This window comes from Anomaloglossus baeobatrachus, chromosome 11, assembly GCF_048569485.1.
Source record: "Anomaloglossus baeobatrachus isolate aAnoBae1 chromosome 11, aAnoBae1.hap1, whole genome shotgun sequence".
Taxonomy (NCBI): domain Eukaryota; kingdom Metazoa; phylum Chordata; class Amphibia; order Anura; family Aromobatidae; genus Anomaloglossus; species Anomaloglossus baeobatrachus.
This window is the reverse complement of record NC_134363.1, coordinates 43,228,651-43,249,987: the sequence shown is the minus strand read 5'-3', so window position 1 is coordinate 43,249,987 and position 21,337 is coordinate 43,228,651. Positions and strand designations below refer to the sequence as shown.

At 43.4% G+C, this 21,337-nt stretch overlaps 1 protein-coding gene across 14 annotated transcripts in view; it reads left to right on the top strand.

Annotated features, from left to right (window-relative positions):
• The window catches only part of LOC142256270 (voltage-gated potassium channel KCNC1-like), a 258,122-nt gene that overhangs the window by 114,921 nt on the left and 121,864 nt on the right, over nucleotides 1–21,337 (top strand). For 7 of the 14 annotated variants that reach the window (XM_075327869.1, XM_075327865.1, XM_075327864.1 and 4 more), the window contains exon 4: nucleotides 5,768–5,962. In XM_075327869.1, coding sequence (XP_075183984.1) covers nucleotides 5,768–5,962 — 195 coding nt within the window. Of the gene's footprint in view, nucleotides 1–5,767; nucleotides 5,963–6,751; nucleotides 6,791–12,938; nucleotides 13,065–21,337 lie in introns of all 14 variants that reach the window. The other 7 variants (XR_012727508.1, XM_075327866.1, XM_075327867.1 and 4 more) reach the window with 3 other exon arrangements.

The window sequence follows — 21,337 nt, the reverse complement described above, 5'->3', positions numbered from 1 at the left end:
AAGAACATAGGAGATTGTTGGCGTATGCAATACACAACCAGTACTTGTCAGAAATTCCTGCAGCTCCTTTAATGTTTCGGTAGGCTTCTTGTCAGCCTCCTGGACCAATTTTCTCCTTGTCTTTTCATCAACTTCTGAGGGACATCCAATTTTTTTTATACCCTTGTCATGACTGATAACTTTTAACAATGAGATCCATTTGCTGTGTTGTCAGCTGTTTAAAGACTTTTGCTGTTTCCTCAATGAATGTGTATGGCTTATTAATGACATTAAAGGTCGAAAAAGCTCTGAAATTATCCTTCTTGGTATGATTTCTTTTACATGAGAAAAACCTGTAATATAACAGGGGTGTGCAGACTTTTATATCCACAGTAACTTTATTTTCTCAGGAGGCGATCACCTGGGGATTCCTGAACCACCACTGGACTTAATTTTGGGGTCTACCATCTATCTATACAGAACATCATCTACACTTTCCACTAATAATACTATCATAAGCGGTTTTATCACAGTTGGGGACCATGTTGCCTACAATTTTGCCATCCAATGCAGTTTTGTCTATATGGCTGAGAGTCTGTAACCCTTGTGTCTCTTTTTCAAGCTCACTGAAGGATTCCCAGTTTACTTCTGCAGCCAGTTGTTATATTGTCGATTGCCATAGAAATCTGCCTGTAAAAGGACCCTGGAGACATTGTGACAGTGTATTTGCTATGTAATGTGAGAGCAGCATGATGTAGGGGCTGAGAGCTCGATTCCAGAGATGTGTCATTTACTAAGCTGTGTGTAGTCGTTTCAATACAATCAGTGTTTTATCAGCAGGAGATTATGACTACTGGACTAGCTTCCTTGTGCCGCCTAGTCCTTCTGCTCTCTGTAACCACGCCCCCACCAATGATTGACAGCATTCTGCCTATGCATAGTGAACATAGAAAGCTGCCAATCAGTGGTGTGGGCAGAGATATACAGGGCTCAGCATTCAGAGAACTGCTAGATCTGTAGTAGAGAAAACAATGATTTTATTAAAACTGCACCAGGCAGACAAGTGTTATCCCTATTCTCAGAGATACCCCTAATGGTCAGGATGTCTGAGTCTCCTTCCTGGCCCTGCTCCTAAGCAGCCCTGATCTTACACCCCCTCGCCCGAGGGGGTGGGGGGGGGGCAGGACAGGAGTGTGATTTTACATACAGAAATAGACAACAGGAGAAACCAAAACTGTCACACAGTACACTCACACAGAGGTATAAGACAACTAGAGATTAGGAGGAAAACAAGAGCAGATGACGAGTTAAGGCCCCGTTACACGCAGCGACGTATCTAACGATATATCGCCAGGGTCACGGTTTCCATGGCGCACATCCGGCATCGTTAGCAACGTCGTTGCGTGTGACATGTCCGAGCGACCGCTAACGATGGAAAAAACTCACCTTATCGTCCATCGTTGATACGTCGTTCATTTTCTAAAAATTGTTGGTTGTTGAGGACGCAGGTTGTTCGTCGTTCCCGAGGCAGCACACATCGCTACATGTGACACCTCGGGAACGACGAACTACAGCGTACCTGTGGCTGCTGGCAATGCGGAAGGAAGAAGGCGGGCGGGATGTTTCGGCTGCTCATCTCCGCCCCTCCGCTTCTATTGGGCGACCGGTTAGTGACGCCGCTGTGACGCCGCACGAACCGCCCCTTCAGAAAGGAAGCGGTTTGCTGGCTGCAGCGACGTCGCTAGGCAGGTAAGTCCGTGTGACGGCTCCTAACGATATTGTGCACCCCGGACAGCGATTTGCCCATGACGCACAAACGACGGGGGCAGGTGCTTTCACCAGCGATATCGCTAGCGATGTCACTGCGTGTAAAGCCCCCTTAACTTCACAATAATACCAAGCACAAAGCATCTCTTTCTCCAGAAAATCTGGGACACCACAACTCTCAGACCAAACACAGCATAAACTATAGTCGGCATAGGTAGAACATTTCCACCAGCCTAAAATGAAAAGAGCAGAAGTGATTGGTTCAAAGAAGTCTAACAAACAGGCTAGCAGAGGTTAACTCTTGCTAGCATGTCTATGAATGAGCAGACAGCAGGTCAACACCCGGGTCTCCCTGAGTTGATCAGAAACACCAGAGAAACCATCGGACAGAATGTCAGACTCTGCAATGTGAACAGAGCCTGATGCTGCCATGATGGCCTATGTGTTTTGTGCAAGACTCCATGTGACAGCTATTCTCCTGAGATATGGAACCTTCTTCTCCAAACCTTGTTAGCCAACTGGGCATGATGTTTAGGCGGACTCCCACAGAGATGAGTTGATGACTACGCCCACTTGGCTAACAAGACAAAATTTATAGTACATGAAGAGGGGGTCATATCTCAGGAATGGAGAGGCGCAGGAAGAAAAGAAAAACTACGCCGGATTCAGCAGAAGAGCGGTGTTTATACCAGGCAAAAAAACCCGACATATTTATGGCAAAAACGTCTACAGGTCATATTGCACCATTATAAATCCCATTGGCTTTAGTACATATACACTAAAATATAGAATATCCATGTACGTCTACAGTCCTATAGCAGGACTTCAGTGTGAATAGGGTAATGGGGGAAATGATGATGCATTTTATAGTCCCAAGATCCCTGGAACCAATCCCATTATAAATATGATTAAATTATTGTGTTCCGTAGTCTTTACCATAAATTATAGGCTGAATGGTTGAAAGTCTCTTCAATCATCCTTTTGCCGTTTGATAGTTTAACTGCACGCTTTTATCAAAGTAATATGTAATTCAAGGTCAGAATAAAGTTAACAATTTTGCATTCAGAAAACCCCAAAAAGAATGAAAGGTTTCCCTCCGCAGTCAAGATAGTAGTACAAAGCTTGACAATGAGTCGCAGCCTCCTGTCAGTAGAGGGTTAAAGCATCTGTTTACTATACAAATTAATACATTAATTGATCAAAAATGTTAATTTTGTAAATACATTGCGTTATCTCGAGTCCCAGACGAGAGCTGAATTCATAATTCTGCAAGCTTCTGAGCTGAAATCTCTCAGCAGTCCATGTGTATTCTGTGTATTGATGTAGAGGCATGGCATGGGATAAACTATCTCCAACCATATGGACCAGACACAGACTATAAGTCCAACAGGTCCCTTGTTCTCCCATTTAGCAAGTTCCTTTATGGAGCTTTTTGGCATCCAATAGCCCCATATGTATTGTCGCAAAATCTCCGACATTAGAATTCCCACCAGTCATGCAAGCTAGGATAGGTGATCAAATGGAGGGGTAGTTTGCATGCACTTTTGGTGGAAACACATACCCTCTACCGCTTCATTCACACAAGGGACTTAGGGACTCCCATCCTCATAATCAGTGGAGGTCTCAGAGGTTGGACCTCCACTGCTTGAGTTGGTGAGAACCGATTCGGTCACATCTTTAATCTGTGCCCTCTGGATAGGAGTTGTGAGTACCATTACGGACCCGTCGGCTTCCACACAGCTACATAGTCATAAAGGTTGAAAAAAGACTTAAGTCCATCAAGTTCAACCTTTCTCCCAGTTCCACATTCTCTATTACTAGATTATTTATAACCCTCAATTCCATTTGTTGTGAGAAAAGCATCCTGCCCCTTTTTAAATGCTGATATACTGTAATATCCTCCATTACTACCTGTTGTGGTAGGGCATTCCACCGTCTGACTGCTCTAACTCTAATGAACCCTTTCCTGTTTAACTGACAGAATTTCGGCCACAAGTAGTGTAACGAACCCTTTCCAATTTAGCTGCTAAAATCGCCTATCTGCCACAAGTAGTGTTATGAACCCTTTCCAATTTAGCTGCTGGAATTTACACCATAAATATGTAACGGACCCTTTCTTATTTAACTGCCGGAATCGCCTTTCCACCACGAGTAGTGTAACAAACCCTTTACTATTTAGCTGCCAGAATTTCCGCCCCAAATAATGAATTGGACCCTTTCCTATATAGCTGCCAGAACTGCCTTTCCGCCACAAGTAGAATAACAAACCCTTTCCAATTTAGGTCCCAGAATCGCCTTTCAGCCACTAGTAGCGTAACAAACCGTTTCCTGTTTAGCTGCCGGAATTGCCTCTCCGCCACGAGTAATGTAATGAACCCTTTCCAATTTAGCTGCTGGAATTTCCACCATAAATATGTAACGGACCCTTTCTTATTTAGCTGCCGGAATCACCTTTCCACCACAAGTAGTGTAACAAACCCTTTCCAATTTAGCTGCCAGAATTTCCACCACAAATAATGTAACAGACCCTTTCCTATTTAGCTGCCGGAATCGCCTCTCCGCCACGAGTAGTGTAACTAACCCTTTACTATTTAGCTGCCAGAATTTCCACCACAAATAATGTAACGGACCCTTTCCGCCACAAGTAGTGTAACGAACCCTTTCCAATTTAGGTCCCAGAATCGCCTTTCCGCCACTAGTAGCGTAACAAACCCTTTCCTATTTAGCTGCCGGAATCGCCTTTCCACCACGAGTAGCGTAACAAACCCTTTCCTATTTAGCTGCTGGAATTTACACCACAAATGTGTAACGGACCCTTTATTCTTTAGCTGCCGGAATCACCGTTCCACCACGAGTAGTGTAACAAACCCTTTCCAATTTAGCTACCAGAATTTCCGCTACAAATAATGTAACGAACCCTTACCTATTTAGCTGCCGGAATTGCCTTTCCACCACGAGTAGTGTAATGAACTCTTTCCAATTTAGCTCCCAGAATCGCCTTTCCGCCACAAGTAATATAATGGCCCCTTTCCTATTTAGCTGCCAGAATTGTTTTCTGCCACAAGTAGTGTAACAAACTCTTTCCAACTTAGCTGCTGGAATTTCCGCCACAAATAATGAATATCCCCATGTACTTTGTAAGGTCTTTGGATGGCATAAATCATCCGTCGCTCTTTTTTCGATACATGTGTGTCATGTCACAATCATGATTTTGTGCCAGGTCAGCCAAGGAAATATAGAGGCACTGATGCCGTCAGGTTTTTTGGGCTCTTGCGGCCAACCACCTAGAAATTCCAGCACAGTCCGTAAAATTAGGGCACCTTTTTGCCCTGTCCGTAAAAAAAACAAATGTAAGTCATCTGTGTTTTTTATAAGCTGATAAAACAAATTATTTTGACTGTAAGGCCACTTTCACATTGTGTTCTGACCTCCGTTCACTGGTCCCGTCAGGGCTTACGTCCGAGCCCCCCGCAAAATGGGTTTTGGACTCATGCGCCGACTGTGCCATTGACTATAATGGTGCAGACGGAGTCACCGTGTGCTCAGTTGTGCACCATTTGTGGGCATATACGCTTACTGGGGGCGGACACCCGGACGCAGTCTACTACATCTGGGTGTCCGCTTTCAGGGAATCGATTTGTACCAACTTTGATTATCCGCTATATCTAATGGCAGGCCAACTCTCCCAAACCATCACTTGGCTTTTCCAGTGGCCAAGTTCTAATGGGAGCAGAAAAGGCAGTTGTGACTTGATTGATTTGCTATTTTAGCTCCGGACAAGAGTTGGTGACAACAGCCATGGATGTTGGAATGATTTTTACAAAAATGGTTGAATTTTTACGAGTAGTTAATGTTTATTGTGTATTTTTTAGATTATTGTGATGTTTTTGAATTTGTCTTCTTATGTACTAAGGCTACTATGGTTTGTAGGTGTCTTGGGTCATGTATTTCCCGAAATCTTTAGATATAGCAATGGTCTAACATCGGTTATGCATCTGTTTCTTTTACTTTGTTCCTAAAGACTCCAAGCAGAACGGGGATGCTGCCAACGCTGCACTAGCCAACGAGGATTGCCCAACAATAGACCAGGCTCTTTCCCCAGAAGAAAAGTCTCCAGTCACCCCCGGTGCAAGAGAGAGATACAATCGTGACCGAGCTTGTTTCCTATTGTCAACGGGGGATTTTGCCCATTCTCCAGACGGCAACATCCGCAAAGGTATTCACCTCTGATGCATACTTCCCCCACCTTCATCGCTCACTTCCATTTATGCAGCTAACTGCAACCAGCAGTGCAAAAGCTTGAAATTGATATTTCCCCCTTGAAAAAAAAAACCCGACCGATGTCTCTGATCTCCTTTCAGCTTAGATCTCGCTGGTTCTGATCACTCTCAGTCTCCTTTAAGTGGGACGCGTAGATGTGAGCTCCACGTAGCTTGAGAAGAAAATAGCCACGTCTTCCTTTGCAATCTTGCTTCTCGTAGGCTGCTTGAGTAGGAATAGTCCATTTTATTTAGTCTCTATTTTAATTGAACTTGTCTATGTGCCATGGTGATCAGAAAAATAATACTGAGGAGTCAAGAAGCAGCTCAGCTACAAATGTGAAAACGCAATACCACCTTTATTTTTTGTTTTTGTACCGTAAGAAGATATTAGAAATTGAAAACATGGGTGCACTCCACAAAAAACATCAAAGGTTACTCTCCTCCAGCAGTCCAAAAAAACAAAATGATCACCTTTATGGGTCATACACCCAATGTTACCTCTGAACTCTTCAGAACTAGGAAAACTGAGGTGATGGGTGAAGGTTGAGGTGGAACCAAAGCCCGATGAGTAGGCATGGAAGGATGTAGGCATCAGTGTTATTTCAGCATGCTCATATGTGATGTTGTTTCAATGTCTATATGTTGGAAAGTCTAGAAATGCCAGGCTAGTTTGCAACCATGTTCTCATGTTATATGTTATGTCCTTCGACTTTTGTATGTTTTGTTGCTCTTTTGTTTTTCAGCTCATGTGACAGATCATAATGGCCCGATATCTGACTGAGGTTTTATTGCTATACAAGTTTATTACTGTCATTACCTACATATTCCCCCACCCCACCTTCCCCGATAGATTTTGCTACTTGTACCAAAATCTTATAAAAGCACTACTGCAGCTACATTAGTCAGCATACCCATATCCTTGTCATGCTGTTACCGGCATGGTGGGTCAAGCTGTCATGCAAGAGACCAGTGCATACCTGACCGGAAAGTATTGTACGCAATTGTGACACCGAGTGTCAAGGGTGAATTGTAGCTTATGGAGTGAGTATGTGTCCATATTACGGTATGTTTGTATGGCTGAGAGTCCAGTATGTTGATGTCCTCCTACCTTCGTAGATGTTGGCAAAATCCATTTTCACTCCAGGTCAGTGCAGATTGAACAGTGCTATTTTGTATCTTTACACCCAGAATATTCCGCTATTGGGTACTTTCATGGTGCCATTACCCACTTTCTACATATCATTGGTTGACCGGGTGGTGACTGATTCATTTTTTTTTGTTCATGGCAATCATAACGTTTTTTTAAGTGACTGCGATAACGCTAGTCAAGAAATTATCCATGTGGGTCAAGCTGTACTGTCTTTTTCATTTTCACAAGCTCACAAGTTAAAAAAATATCATTCGCATTAATGATAAATTCCATGCCATCAACATTATTTCTTGTCTTAGAAATTAATTCTATAGTCAAACTTAAAACAGTGATAATAAAAGTAAAGTTGTGTGTACAACAAAGGCAGTGTTAGCAAAACTACTTAAACATGGCCTGGCAAAAGAAGAAAACTAGGAGAGGCACTGCCTGACACACAGACTAAAAAACAGGAGGCAGGAAAACTAGGAAAGGAGTGGTCTAACAGGACCTCAGGTCAGTGATAACAAAAAAAAGTTTGCATGAAAAGTGTTAGCAAAACTAATTAAAACATGGCCTGGCAAAAGAAGAAAACTAGGAGAGGCACTGCCTGATGCACAGACTAAAAAACGGGAGGCAGGAAAACTAGGAAAGGAGTGGTCTAACAGGAGCTCAGGTCAGTGATAACAATAGAAAGGTTTGCTTGAAAAGTGTTAGCAAAACTAATTAAAACATAGCCTGGCAAAAGAAGAAAACTAGGAGAGGCACTGCCTGACACACAGACTGAAAAACAGGAGGCAGACAAACTAAGAAAGAAGTGGTCTAATAGAACCTCAGGTCAGTGATAACAAATGTAAAGTTTTGTGTACAGCATGTGAAGTGTTAGCAAAACTAATTTATGGCCAGGCAAAATTAGAAAACTATAGAAAACTAGGAGAGGCATAGCCTGACACATAAACTGGAAAAGGAGAGGTAGGAAAATTAGGGAAGGAGTGGTCTACCAGGACCTCAGGTTGGTGATAACAAAAGAAAAGTTTGCATGAAAAGTGTTAGCAAAACTAATTAAAATATGGCCTGAAAAAAGAAGAAAACTAGGAGAGGCACTGCCTGACATATAGGCTGGGTAAGGACAGGTTAGAAAACTAGGGAAGGAGTGGTCTACCATGACCTCAGGTCAGTGATAACAAAAATAAAGTTTTGTATATAACATGTGTTAGAAAAACTAATGAAGGTATGACCAAGAAAACCAAGAAAAGTAGGAGAGTCACAGCCTAACACATAGGCTGGGAAACGAAAGGTAGGAAAATTAGGGAAGCAATGTTCTAACAGAACCTTAGGTCAGTGATAACAAAAGTAAAGTTTTCTGTGCAGCCAGTGAAGTGATAGCAAAACTATTGAAGGTATGACCAAGAAAACTAGGAGAGGCACAGCCTGACACATAGGCTAAAAAACGGATGCAGGAAAACTAGGAAAGGCGTAGTCTACAAGGACCTCAGATCAGTGATAACAAAAGTAAAGTTTTGTGTATAGCATGTGATGTGTTAACAGAACTTATAAAGGTATGGCCTGCCCCCCCAAAAAACTAGGAGAGAAGCTGCCTGACATGCAGGAAAAGAGAGAGGCCTTGCCAGCCAGGAAAACTAGAGAAGGAGTGGTCTGGTATACAAGAAAACTGGGAATATTTGGCCTGGCACAGGGAAAAACTGGGAAAGAAATGGCTTGCATAGTGGAAAACTAGGAAAGTAGTGGCCTGGTATGGAGGAAATCGAGGGTAGGAGTAAAGTGTATGTAAGAAATCTGGGAAAACTTTAGCCGGCCATGTGTGAAAATTGGGAAGGGTTTGCCCACCAAGGAAAACTAAGAAAAGAGGGGCTTGGTACATGGAAAAACTAAGAAAAAGGGTGGATTTGGCACACAAGAAAGTTTGGGAAATAGTGGCCTGGCACATAGAAGAACTACCATAGATCAGATAGGAAAGGACTTAATACTTAAAGTGAGGGCTAGAGAAAAGAAAGAGGGATCAGATGGCAAAGGGAGGATCTGAGAATTGGGTTATATGGCAGAATAGGTTGGGGAAGCGTTGGGAATCATGGCCTAGTAGTGGAGGCTAATGATTTGTTACAGGCCTAAACCAAACACCCAATGGACATGGTCGTATAATGGCACGCACCATACATGTGCAACATCTCTCTAACATCCAGTTGATAAGTCCTTGTATGTATGCAAGTGATTAAACCTATTTTGAAAATATGGTGTCTCGAATTTAAAGGAGGCCTGTCAACTCTTCAAATCTCATGAAAGCTTTCTCAAAAAATAGAAATAATTAGGAAAATTAAAAAAATTGAATAGAATTTAGTGTCAATAGCTCTGGCCAAGAAAAGAAGACGGAACTCGGCTGAAGTCTCTCCATTGTCTCAATAATTTGACAGCTTTGGGAGACTTCATGGTTCTGAGCTGGGAGATACAACTGTGTGGAGCGGAGATTGGGAGTGTACAGCATGGAAACACAGGCGAGATCTGTCTGTACTGCTGTCTTGTTTCATACTGGATGTAGTTATGTAACAAGCTATGTAAGATGGATTACTGTGTGTTATACAGCAGCAGGAGGGTGCAGGAAACAGCAACCGAGGTAAATTCTGTTACAGCCTTCTGCTTAGTGTGTTGTGGCTGTCTGTCTATGTGCAATAGATGGTGAGAGATTTTGATCACCTTTTAGGGGTGCTTCACACACAGCGAGCTCGCTGCCGAGATCGCTGCTGAGTCACGCTTTTTGTGACGCAGCAGTGACCTCATTAGCGATCTCGCTGTGTGTGACAATGAGCAGCGATCTGGCCCCTGCTGCGAGATCGCTGCTCGTTACACACAGCCCTGGTTCGTTTTCTTCAAAGCCGCTCTCCTGCTGTGACACACAGATCGCTGTGTGTGACAGCAAGAGAGCGACAAATGAAGCGAGCAGGGAGCAGGAGCCGGCGTCTGACAGCTGAGGTAAGCTGTATCCAAGATAAACATCGGGTAACCAAGGTGGTTACCCGATATTTACCTTAGGTACGAGCCTCTGCAGCTCTCACGCTGCCAGTGCCGGCTCCGGCTCTCTGCACATGTAGCTGCTGTACACATCGGGTTAATTAACCCGATGTGTACAGCAGCTAGGAGAGCAAGGAGCCAGCGCTAAGCAGTGTGCGCGGCTCCCTGCTCTCTGCACATGTAGCTGCATTACACATCGGGTTAATTAACCCGATGTGTACTGTAGCTAGGAGAGCAAGGAGCCAGCGCTCAGTGTGCGCGGCTCCCTGCTCCCTGCTCACACTGGTAACTAATGTAAACATCGGGTAACCATACCCGATGTTTACCTTAGTTACCAGTCTCCGCAGCTTCCAGACGGCGGCTCCGTGCAAGCGCAGCGTCGCTTGCACGTCGCTGCTGGCTGGGGGCTGTTCACTGGTCGCTGGTGAGATCTGCCTGTTTGACAGCTCACCAGCGACCATGTAGCGATGCAGCAGCGATCCTGACCAGGTCAGATCGCTGGTCGGATCGCTGCTGCATCGCTAAGTGTGAAGGTACCCTTACTGGCACCTGATTCCTTCTGCTTCAGATTAACCGTTTACCAGCAGCTATGTCCTCCTCTTTCAGATTAACACAATAGAAGTAGCTGTATCCTCGTCCTTTATCTGTGTTGCATAACTCAGTATATCATCTTATCACCTAAACTTTCTAAGATACCATATGTACAAGACCAAGTCCTGACAGATGCTGTATAGAATCAGCTCTCCCTCCCCTACAGCTTGTACCTCCCAGAGAAGAAAATCTCTGTCATGGAAGTAATAATGCCTTCCCTGTAAGTGTGAGGAAGAACATCTAATTTGCTGAATACATGCACTTGAAAAAAGTCTTAAAATTTATTCTACAGTCATATTTTATGTTTTGCTATACCCGATAGTTCAACTTTAAGTTAAGGGGTTATTGGGGTTGTCCACTACTTTTATATTGATGGCCTATCCTTAGGATAGGTCATCTATGTCTGATTGACCGGGGTCTGACACCTTGCACCCCCACCAATCAGCTGTTCTAAAGGTGGCTTTACACACTACGAGATCGCTAAAGCGATCTCGTTGGGGTCACGGAATTGGTGACGCACATCCGGCCGCTTTAGCGATGTCGTTGTGGGTGACACCTATGAGCAATTTTGAATCGTCGCAAAAACGTTCAAAATCGCTCATCGGTGACATGCCCCCCTCTTCCCAAATATCGTTGCTGCTGCAGTAACGATGTTGTTTGTTGTTCCTGCGGCAGCATACATCCCTATGTGTGACGCTGCTGGAACGACAAACATCTCCTTACCAGCGTCCACCAGAAAAGGAGGAAGGAAGGATGTGGGCGGCATGTTCCGGCCGCTCATCTCCTCCCCTCCTTTTCTATTGGGCGGCGGTTCAGTGACGCTGCTGTGATGTCGCTGTGACGCTGAACGAACCGCCCCCTTAGAAAGGAGGCGGTTCGCCCTTCACAGCGACGTCGCTGCACCAATATGTGCGTGTGACGCTGCCGTAGCAATAATGTTCACTATGGCAGCGATCACCACATATCGTTACAAAGACGGGGCGGGTGCTATCGAGCTTGACATCGCTAGCAATTGCTAGCGATGTCGCAGCATGTAAAGTGGCCTTTAGTCCTGGCAGCGGCAGCCGGAAATACTCAGTTTCGACGCTTCTCCGTCTTCTGATAGTGGCTGCGGCCGGGTACTGCACATCCACCTCACATTGATCTGAATGGGAGATGGATATGTAGTTCCCAGCCACGGCCGCTATCAGAAGACGGAGCAGCGTTGCAACTGATAATTTCCAGCTGCCTGCTGCCCCTGCCGGGACCTGGAACAGCTGATCGGCGGGGATGCAGGGTGTCGGACCCCGGTCAATCGGACATTGATGAGCTATCCTAAGGATAGGTCATCAATCCATGCAAAAGTAGTAAACAACCCCTTTAATACTTCCACTATGCTATACAGTATGATCATAAAAGATAAAAAGGACGATAAGACAACTAGAGCTGGATAGTGCCTAAGGATAAGCCATCAATATACTATCCCTAAAAGCCTATTCAATGCAAGAAGCATGTGGCCAGAGGAAGGGTTCTAAGTCCACCCCATTTCATTTAGAGAAAGGTTGAAATCTAATGGGTTTGGAGGAATCTCCTTACTCTCCACCAGGAGATAAGTCACTGCCAAAGGTGTCTGGTGCCGAATATTTCTTATTGACAACACATCATGGGTCATGGGTTGAACTCGATGGACCTAAGTCTACCTTCAGCCTTAAACACTATTATTGCGCAGTCATATATATGGCGAGTTGGGAGAGATTATTGTCAGGTCAATGAGCACCTTGGGAGGTCCTTCAAGTTCTAAATTGATATAACTTATGAAAGCTAAGAACTTCCCTTGACTAGAGGTTTTGACTTGAGATCGTTGGCTTGACGTGGTCTTCTACTGCTGACCAAAACTTAAGAATGAGGTTACAGCTATAGGGTCTTCTGCCATCCATATACCATCATGGTTTTTGGGGAGATATTAGCAAGTCTTTGCCATAACAGTTGCTCTAGTCCTTCTGTATGTTGTTATGTAATGTTTTTTTTTGTAAAAAGGTGTGATGTCCTGTATCCTACAGAATGTAAGGTCTGACACACCTGCTGGGAGTATGGGGGCAGTGCATCTCGATAAAACCATCTACATTTAAACATATCTTTTTTTTTTTTGTTTGTTTATTTTCATTGCCATCCATGTTTCATTGTCATTGCCTGCGCCCTTCGCTCTTCAGCTGTCAACGCCTGCACTCCATCACCTCAGCACGACGACTGGTACAAACAAGACGTTGATCTCCTGCATGACCTCAATGCCAATGCAGCCACATGGATCAAGCAGTAGGATGCATGATGCCTTAGGGGTGAGTAGCATGAAAGGGGAGTCCCTTTTCTCACCCTCATTAACTTACAAACCTTGCTCATTTTTGTTTCTGCAATGCACCAAGTAATCCTACTCATAAGCTCCAGATCCATATTTATGGTGATTTTTTTGCCTTGGCTAGAATACCTAAGCTTCCTAAGATACCATATATACAATGTGCCACCAGCCAAGTATGGATCCTACTTCATTTTACTCACATTTCATTGACTAAATTCAGGTTATCAAATGATCTGATACCCAAAGGCTATGTATCAAATTGCATGTTGGAAGCAAAGTGTGAACCAAGCCCTTGGATGCAATTTGACTCGTTCAGATCATTCCTCAATAACCCTCACTATTGGCAAATGGTAGAAGGAAGCAGATGCAGAGCTGAACCATCTGTCTTCTTGATTCGAGATACCATCACACAATGGCCAAGTCACCATTCGATAATATCTAAACAAAGCTCATTTGATATCATCGACAAGCTGTACCTGGCATCTGCTGGAGATCAGCACTTAAATCTCAGATGATTACAATAAATGCAGTGTATATGTATAATATTTGGACCTATTAGACAGCAATGTTATGTCAAGGTAAGAAGAGATACGTCTTTTGCCAAATTAGGTGACTTGGAATGAATTTAGTGCTTGATCCACAGAAGGAATGGTGTTGGTCAGATTTGGTTACCTTTGGTCAAATCTGGAGTATCCACATCCTTATAACCTCCCTTGCATGACGTCTTAGGTGTATAGGGTTTATTTTAACTCCCTTAAGTATCTACTCTTGGCAACCAGACCATTTCAACATTGATCTGTCACTTGCTCACAAAACTGAGTTAAAAACTTTGTAAAAATATCTGTTCTTCCCTGATTCTGACGTTCTTTTCCGTTTTTCTCTATGTCGCTCCATTGCAGAGATATTCATATTTGTTGCTTTTGGAGCGCAGTATGTGAAATTTCTTCTTGCAGTCCAACTGGGCGTTTCTTCAGAGTTTTCTCTGGGGTGTGTGTGCACTTTCACCCCGCCTTCCCAGCTGCTACCAATCACAGCTAAACTTTGGAGAGAAAAAGGTTAATAGACAACGCTTGCCGTAAAAAAGAGGATCCATGTAGAAGGAAGCTGTGATTGGTAAAAATGCTGGAAGAGACAGTAAGAGTAAATAGGGTGTTATCCTAAAACATTGTCAACAATGGTGGTGTAAGGGTAGACTCACCTGGTGTGGTTGTCGGAGTCACAACCACTGTAATGGTGTAAATACGGCTGCAGCAACACCCACGTGGAGATGCAGTTGAATTTTGGAGTGGAAAGGGTTAATAGACCGCTCTGCTGTAGAAAAGAGAATCCATGTAGAAGGAATGATTTTATTTGTCTATGTGTTTCAAAGCCTTATAGCTTCTTCCTCACGACAGTATACATGGTTGTATATGATTTGTCCTGAGGAAGAAGCCATAGGGCTTTGAAACGCGTAGATCCTCTTTTCTATTGTAGCGCGGTGTATTAATCCTTTTCTCTCCAAAATTGAACTGCATCTCCACGTGGGTTCTGCTACAGCCGTATTACAGTGGTTGTGACTCTCACAAACACACCGGGTGAGTCTACCCTTACAGCACCATTGCTGAAAGTGTGTTCGGATAAGACCCTATTTGCACTTACTGTCTCTTCCAGCATTTCTACCAATCACAGCTTGTCAGCTGATCTAGAAGTCTAGCTATTTCGAGCTGTGATTGGCAGAAAGAGGAGAGAAGGGTGAAAGTACACGCCCCAAGAGAAGACTCTGAAGAAATAGCCGGTTTCATTGGTAGCAGAGATTTCACATACTGTGCTCCAAAAGCAACAAATGTGAATATCTCTGCAATGGAGCGACGCAGTGAAAAACTAAAAAAAGTGGCAGAATCAGGGGAGCTCAGGGATTTTTACCAGTTATATAACTTTTTTTTTGAGCAAGTAACAAGTCCTCTTTAAGCTTTAACAATAAACTCAATGGCCAGCGTAAAGTTCGTATTCAAGCTCATGACATTCGGTTTCTCATTAAGGAGATCCAGTCTTACAAGCAATGTTAGGTCAGAGACACACCTGCTAGTGACTCGACGGGTCTCGCATCGGTATCACCCAGCACAGCCACGCACTCTCAGGACAGGACTGTTTCAGCTGCATAGAAATACATGTGGCCAACCCTATCCTGTCAGGAGAGTGTGCAACCGTGCCGGGTGATGCCGATGTGAGATTCGCCGAATCACTCGTAAGTGTGTCTCTGGCATTACGTAGGAAAAAGTATACAAATTAGGTCTCCTAACTTTTTTTGTACAAGTGTCACCTATAGGCACCCTGTCAAGTCAATATATTCCCCTAAATGAGCCTTGCACCATGTGTAAGTAAATTACATGGGAAAAAAATCTGGAAATGAGCTCTCCTCCAGAAAGAAAAAAAGCTGTCTATGTAGTGCCACGTTAATATACAGTATCTCCCCGGTAAGTCAATATTTGATCCTTTAATGAACCTTTCACAATGACTTCAGGGGGCTTTACACGCAATGACATCGCTAACGAGATGTCGTTGGGGTCACGGAATTCGTGACGCACATCCGGCCTCGTTAGCGATGTCGCTGATACGCACGAACGACCGCTAACGATCAAAATTACTCACCTAATTGTTGATCGTTGACACGTCGTTCTAATCCCAAATATCATTGCTGTTGAGGACGCAGGTTGTTCGTTGTTCCATCGACAGAACACATTGCTACGTGTGACACCGCAGGAACGAGGAACAACATCGTACCTGCGGCCGCCGGCAATGAGGAAGGAAGGAGGTGGGCGGAGATGTTCCGGCCGCTCATCTCCACCCCTCCGTTTCTATTGGGCGGCTGCTTAGTGACGCCGCTGTGATGCCACACGAACCGCCCCCTTAGAAAGGAGGCGGTTTGCCGGCCACAGCGATGTCACTAGGCAGGTAAGTATGTGTGACGGGAGTAAGCGATGTTGTGCACCACGGGCAGCGATTTGCCCGTGATGCACAACCGATGAGGGCGAGTGCTGTCACCAGCGACATCGCTAGTGATGTCGCTGTGTGTAAAGTGGCCTTTAGGATATTAGCCAACCACATCCATATCTATGGACAGCAATTTTTAGGTATTTGCCCCTTATCTGCAAGATTCTAGTTGACTCTATTTAATGCCTTTAAACTAGGTCTTCTACTATGGCCACTCGTTATAATAAATCGGGGCTATATCTATACCATGGACGAAATTTGATCAAGAACATTGGATTTCCATCCCTTGAAACCAGATACAGTATATATATCTATTTTTTCTTGAATGAGGGAAGTATATATATTACACTAGACTTAAGGTTCCCAAAATGCCACAAACGAAAAGGACCTTGATCTTTTTCCATTTGCTTAACTTCACCCACATTTCATGGAAAGCTTCAGCTCTGAAAATCCTCGTAAAAAAAAAAATAAAAAAATCAAATGTTTAGAGTTTTTACTAATTTGCCCATTATCAAATATAACCAAAGGAACAAAATATATAAATTAGATTTCGAGTCTCTTACACAGCAGCACTTCATACCGAGCTATACAAGTACAATCAGCCAGCTGCTGGTGCTAAATCACATAAAATATGATGCCTGTGGTTCCCCGATAGAAATCTAAAACTTGCCTTTAGAATTTGTATCAATGGGGAAATCTGATTTATATATTAAACTGTATAATAATATTTTATAAAAAGAAAAAAAAGCTTATTTATAAATAGATTTCAGATAGAGACAGTAGATAAATAGATAACAGATAGGTCAACTGTTGGTCATCACTTTATCAACTGTTGGCCATCACACCGATAGATAGGTTATATGTGACTAATAAAATATGGCTCCTGTCTTTGAGAAACAGTGCCACTCTTGTTCATAGGCTGACATTGGTATTGCAGCTCAACCCTTTTCAAGTACAACCCCAAAAATAGCCTACAGTCAATGATGGTAATGTTTCTTAGGGAAAAAAAAGAAGCCATGTTTTTTTTATTCCATACAACCCTTTTTAAGTTTTAAAGCAGATCAATAAAAATTGTAGATATTAATATATAAATCTCTTAGACCTGATAAGCCTGGTGTACTTACATAGGGCTTGAGCTGAAGGCCTAGAATGCTCAACTACTAAATTTTAGGTAACAAAACATTCTAATAGAGTTATGCAGGGGTGGCAAAAAAGTACACCAGCCTCATCAGGTCTAAGTGAGCTATCCAGTATGGAACACAGCTTGTATTGCATAAAATTTGGTGACAAATCCACCTTATAGCTGACTGCTGATATTAGTAAGAAAAGTATTATAATTAACATATATATATATATATATATATAAAATATATATAAAATACATATATATATATATATATTTATATATATATATATTTTTATATATATATATATATATATATATATATATATTACTAATACTGTAGTCATAAGGTCCCCATGCACATTGATATATATAGGAGCCCCCATAGTAGAAGGGTATTTCATCAGTGCCATAGAGTCGAGCTGGACAAGACCACTGCTCCATTCATGCTCCTCTTAGATGTGCTCTTCTCGCTGATGAGAATGGAGGAACGGTGTCTCCACTTATGCAAATCAAACGCCCTCTAATATTGGGCTACTACCTAATGTGTATGGGAGCCCCCATAGAAGCGGAGAACGCTCAACCACGACCACTGCTCCATTGATCATTGAAGCTCCTTCTAGTTGAGCCCTTATGGCTGATGACAATGGAGGAGTGATGCCTCCTCTTATGCCAATAAGACCCTCATTAATACTGGGCAACCAGCTGATGTGTATGGGAGCCCCAATAGAAGTGGACATTGCTCAGCTGTTTTCCTCAATGCCATAGAGTCGGGCAGGACACGACCACTGCTCCGTTCAAGCTCCTGCTAATTGTGTCCTTGTGGCTGATGAGAATGGGGGAACAGTGCTTCCTCTTATGCCAATCAGACCCTCCCTAATGTAGCATTTGTCAACTCTTCACTAGTACGGTGACACATACTTTAGGCTGGAATGCTGCTTTAAGGAGGTCCCCTTCCTCCACCCTAAAAAAAATACTTCTAAGAGATCCATAAACAAGACAAGATCAGTTGGGTCCTCCAGACATTAGAACTCTCTTTAAGCCCAAACATGACCACATAAGAAAAAGGGCAGCCAACCAGTTAATGGAAGACATGGAGTGCTTTCACTCATCCATTTCTGTAACACTCATCCATTTCAATGAACAGAAACCATATAACGTAGCCACCACTCCACCGAAAACCAATTGGGATCTACCCAAGATCTGACTTGTATTGGGTGATTTTGTTGACTTGTCGTAGAGGTCTTCTTTTTTTGGCCAAGATTCTTTCACCCATCCTTGTACAAAATGATGATATGGCTGTTTGCTCAGTCTTGGAGAATAGTTTACAATAATGAAAGATAAACCAGTGTTTACAGTGTTTGTTTACTAATAACAATAACAATAATACATTCAAATAAGGGCAAAAATCACGAAACGTTAATTAGTTGGACTCCTTAAATTTTCTCTATACATGACCAACAAGGTTTTATCCCAGTGGGCTTCCAAAGTTGAATTTATCCAGTATTGGCCAACATTGACAGACATCTGTCAAAGGGTAAAGTAAAGTGTAGTGTTTGGAAGAATTACTTATATGAATCCTGTATGGTTCCTTAAAATTAGCATCTTGAATCCAGTGTAGACAATATTCATGTGTTCGTGCGCGAACCATGGAAGGGCAAGCTGCTTGTCATGCCAATTAAGGGCTACTAAAACAGATTGCCCAGTTTTTAAAACCTTTGTCCCCAACTGCAATTTGTTAAAATATAAGCAACTATGCCTTTCTTACACTCCCCAGATCTAGCGTTGAATCTCCATTACTTCTCCCGGTGTTTGCTCTTGTCTGCAGTGCTGCAACCAATAACTGAGCTCAGTCGCTCTATCTGAGCTAAGCTAAACTCACTGATTGGCTGCAGCGCTGTAGAGGTGACGTCACTGGTACAAACAATAAAAGACACTGAGAGCAGTGGTGGAGACTCAGGGGACCCAGGAAGAGTGAGTAAACTGCAATCGGCATACAAGGGTTTTCAGAAACTGGGAAACCCCTTTAGGCTATGTGAATTTTAGTGTAGACTCAAATTTTGTTTAGGAGGATTTGGTGAGTTTCCGCTTAGTTTCTGCTCCAAAAACTCCCCCAAAAACCTCACTGTGCACATAGCATTTAGGGGTAACTGAAATCTAGAAGTGTGTGCCTCCATCCTTTAGCAGCCCAGGTCATCTTAGTGATGCCTCAACCTATTCTACTTCAGGTTCGGACTGAAATTGTGCTTCCATTTCAAAGATCAAATTAAGTTTAATGAGCCCATCTTGGTGAAACTCTGAAAAATTACAAGAAAACTTTTTACCTGATTGTTGATTGTGGCTTGGAGCGTGAGATAAGAGAGATTTGCTGCCCAGTTGTATGTAGACACCACATTCTTCCATAAGAGGAGAATCCCTTCCAAGATGCCAAAGTGGTTCCACTAACATAATAACAAAACACATACTCACCTCTTGGACTGGTGGCGCTCCAGTGATGTCAGCTCTGTGTCTCCCAACAAAACATTATCACATGACCATTGTAGTCAATCAGTGAACTGTGAAGGCTGCAGCCAATCGGCAGCTGCTGATAGGCTGCAGCGCTTACTTGGCATAACAGTGTCACATTACTGCATGGCTGGAATGGCACCAGTCCAAGAGGAGAGTTTGTGCTTTTTTATTGGGGTCTCTTTAGCATTTATACCCCTTTAATATGGATATTCCCATGGATTAGCCCAGTTCGATCCCAGTGTGTCTTCCTTGGAAGAGACAAAATCTGAAATTTCTGTAGTGTTGACATACTCTCATTCAGACATCTGATTTTTCCATGTATGAGGAAAATGGACCGATTTTTGGCATCAAACTTTGATTTTGAAATTGGTCTGTGTGTCATTAATTTTTTCCCGTAGGTGGAGGAAATTTTTCTTTCTCCATTATGAAAGTATGTGACAATTGGACAACACTCTGATCTTTTCATTGACCCATAGACGTAGATTGCTAATTTTGATCCAACCCTCAGTCACGGACCACCGGACTTGGGAATGGCCCCATAGACTATCACAGGTGCGAGTGCTATCCGTGAAAACCATAGAGAGCATTGGACGTGAAAATCAGATGTCTGAATGAGCCCTTAGATTTAGTATCCTGCCTAAAACAGACGTCTGAACGAGCCCTTAGATTTAGTATCCTGCCTAAAACACACGTCTGAACGAGCCCTTAGATTTAGTATCCTGCCTAAGGCCTGTGACACACATCCGTGCCGCCGGCGCGTGTTTGTCATTTTTTACACGTACCGGCGGCACGGAGACACGTTAAGCAATGCTACCCTATTGTAGCAGGCACACACACGTAAAACCACACGGAACGTGTGTCCGTGTGCGTTTGTACGTGTGTGCGTTTTTCAAAGCGCTGACATGTCAGTGTTTTCTCCCACAGCACGGGTGTCACACGGCCCGCACCCGTACCACACAAGTGTAGTGTGGATGCGGTCCCGTGTGACACGCGCCGGAGAAAACACACGTGTCAGTGAAAAAAAACCAAAACATTTACTCACCTTCTCCAGCCCTCCTGTCTCTGCCGCTGCTGCCTCTTGCTGCCGACCGCCGCTCATTATTCTCATTGAATATTCACTTCACTGCCTGGCAGCAGCAGCAGCGGGGAGACGGGAGGGCTGGAGACCGAGAATCAGCACCACGGACAGCAGCGCGGACAGCAGGAAGGACCAGGTGAGTATGTTAATTACCGGTTCTACGTGTGCTATCGCGGATAGCACACGTAGAACACACGTGACCCGCACATACCAGAGACACGTACTTACCTGCACGCAACACGCAGGGGAAATACGTGTCTCTCGGCACGTGCGTGAATTTCACGTGAGTGTGGCAGAGGCCTAAAACAGACGTCTGAATGAGCCCTTAGATTTAGTATCCTGCCTAAAACAGACGTCTGAATGAGCCCTTAAATTTAGTATCATGCCTAAATCGGATGTCTGAATGAGAGCTTAGATTTAGTATCATACCCAAAACAGGCGTCTAAATGAGCCCTTAGGTTTAGTATCATGCCTAAAACAGACGTCTGAATGAGTGCTTGGATTCACTATCATGCCCAAAACCATATTTACCATGAACTCTAAGATTTAAGTATATTTTTTGTATGTTCCTTCAAGC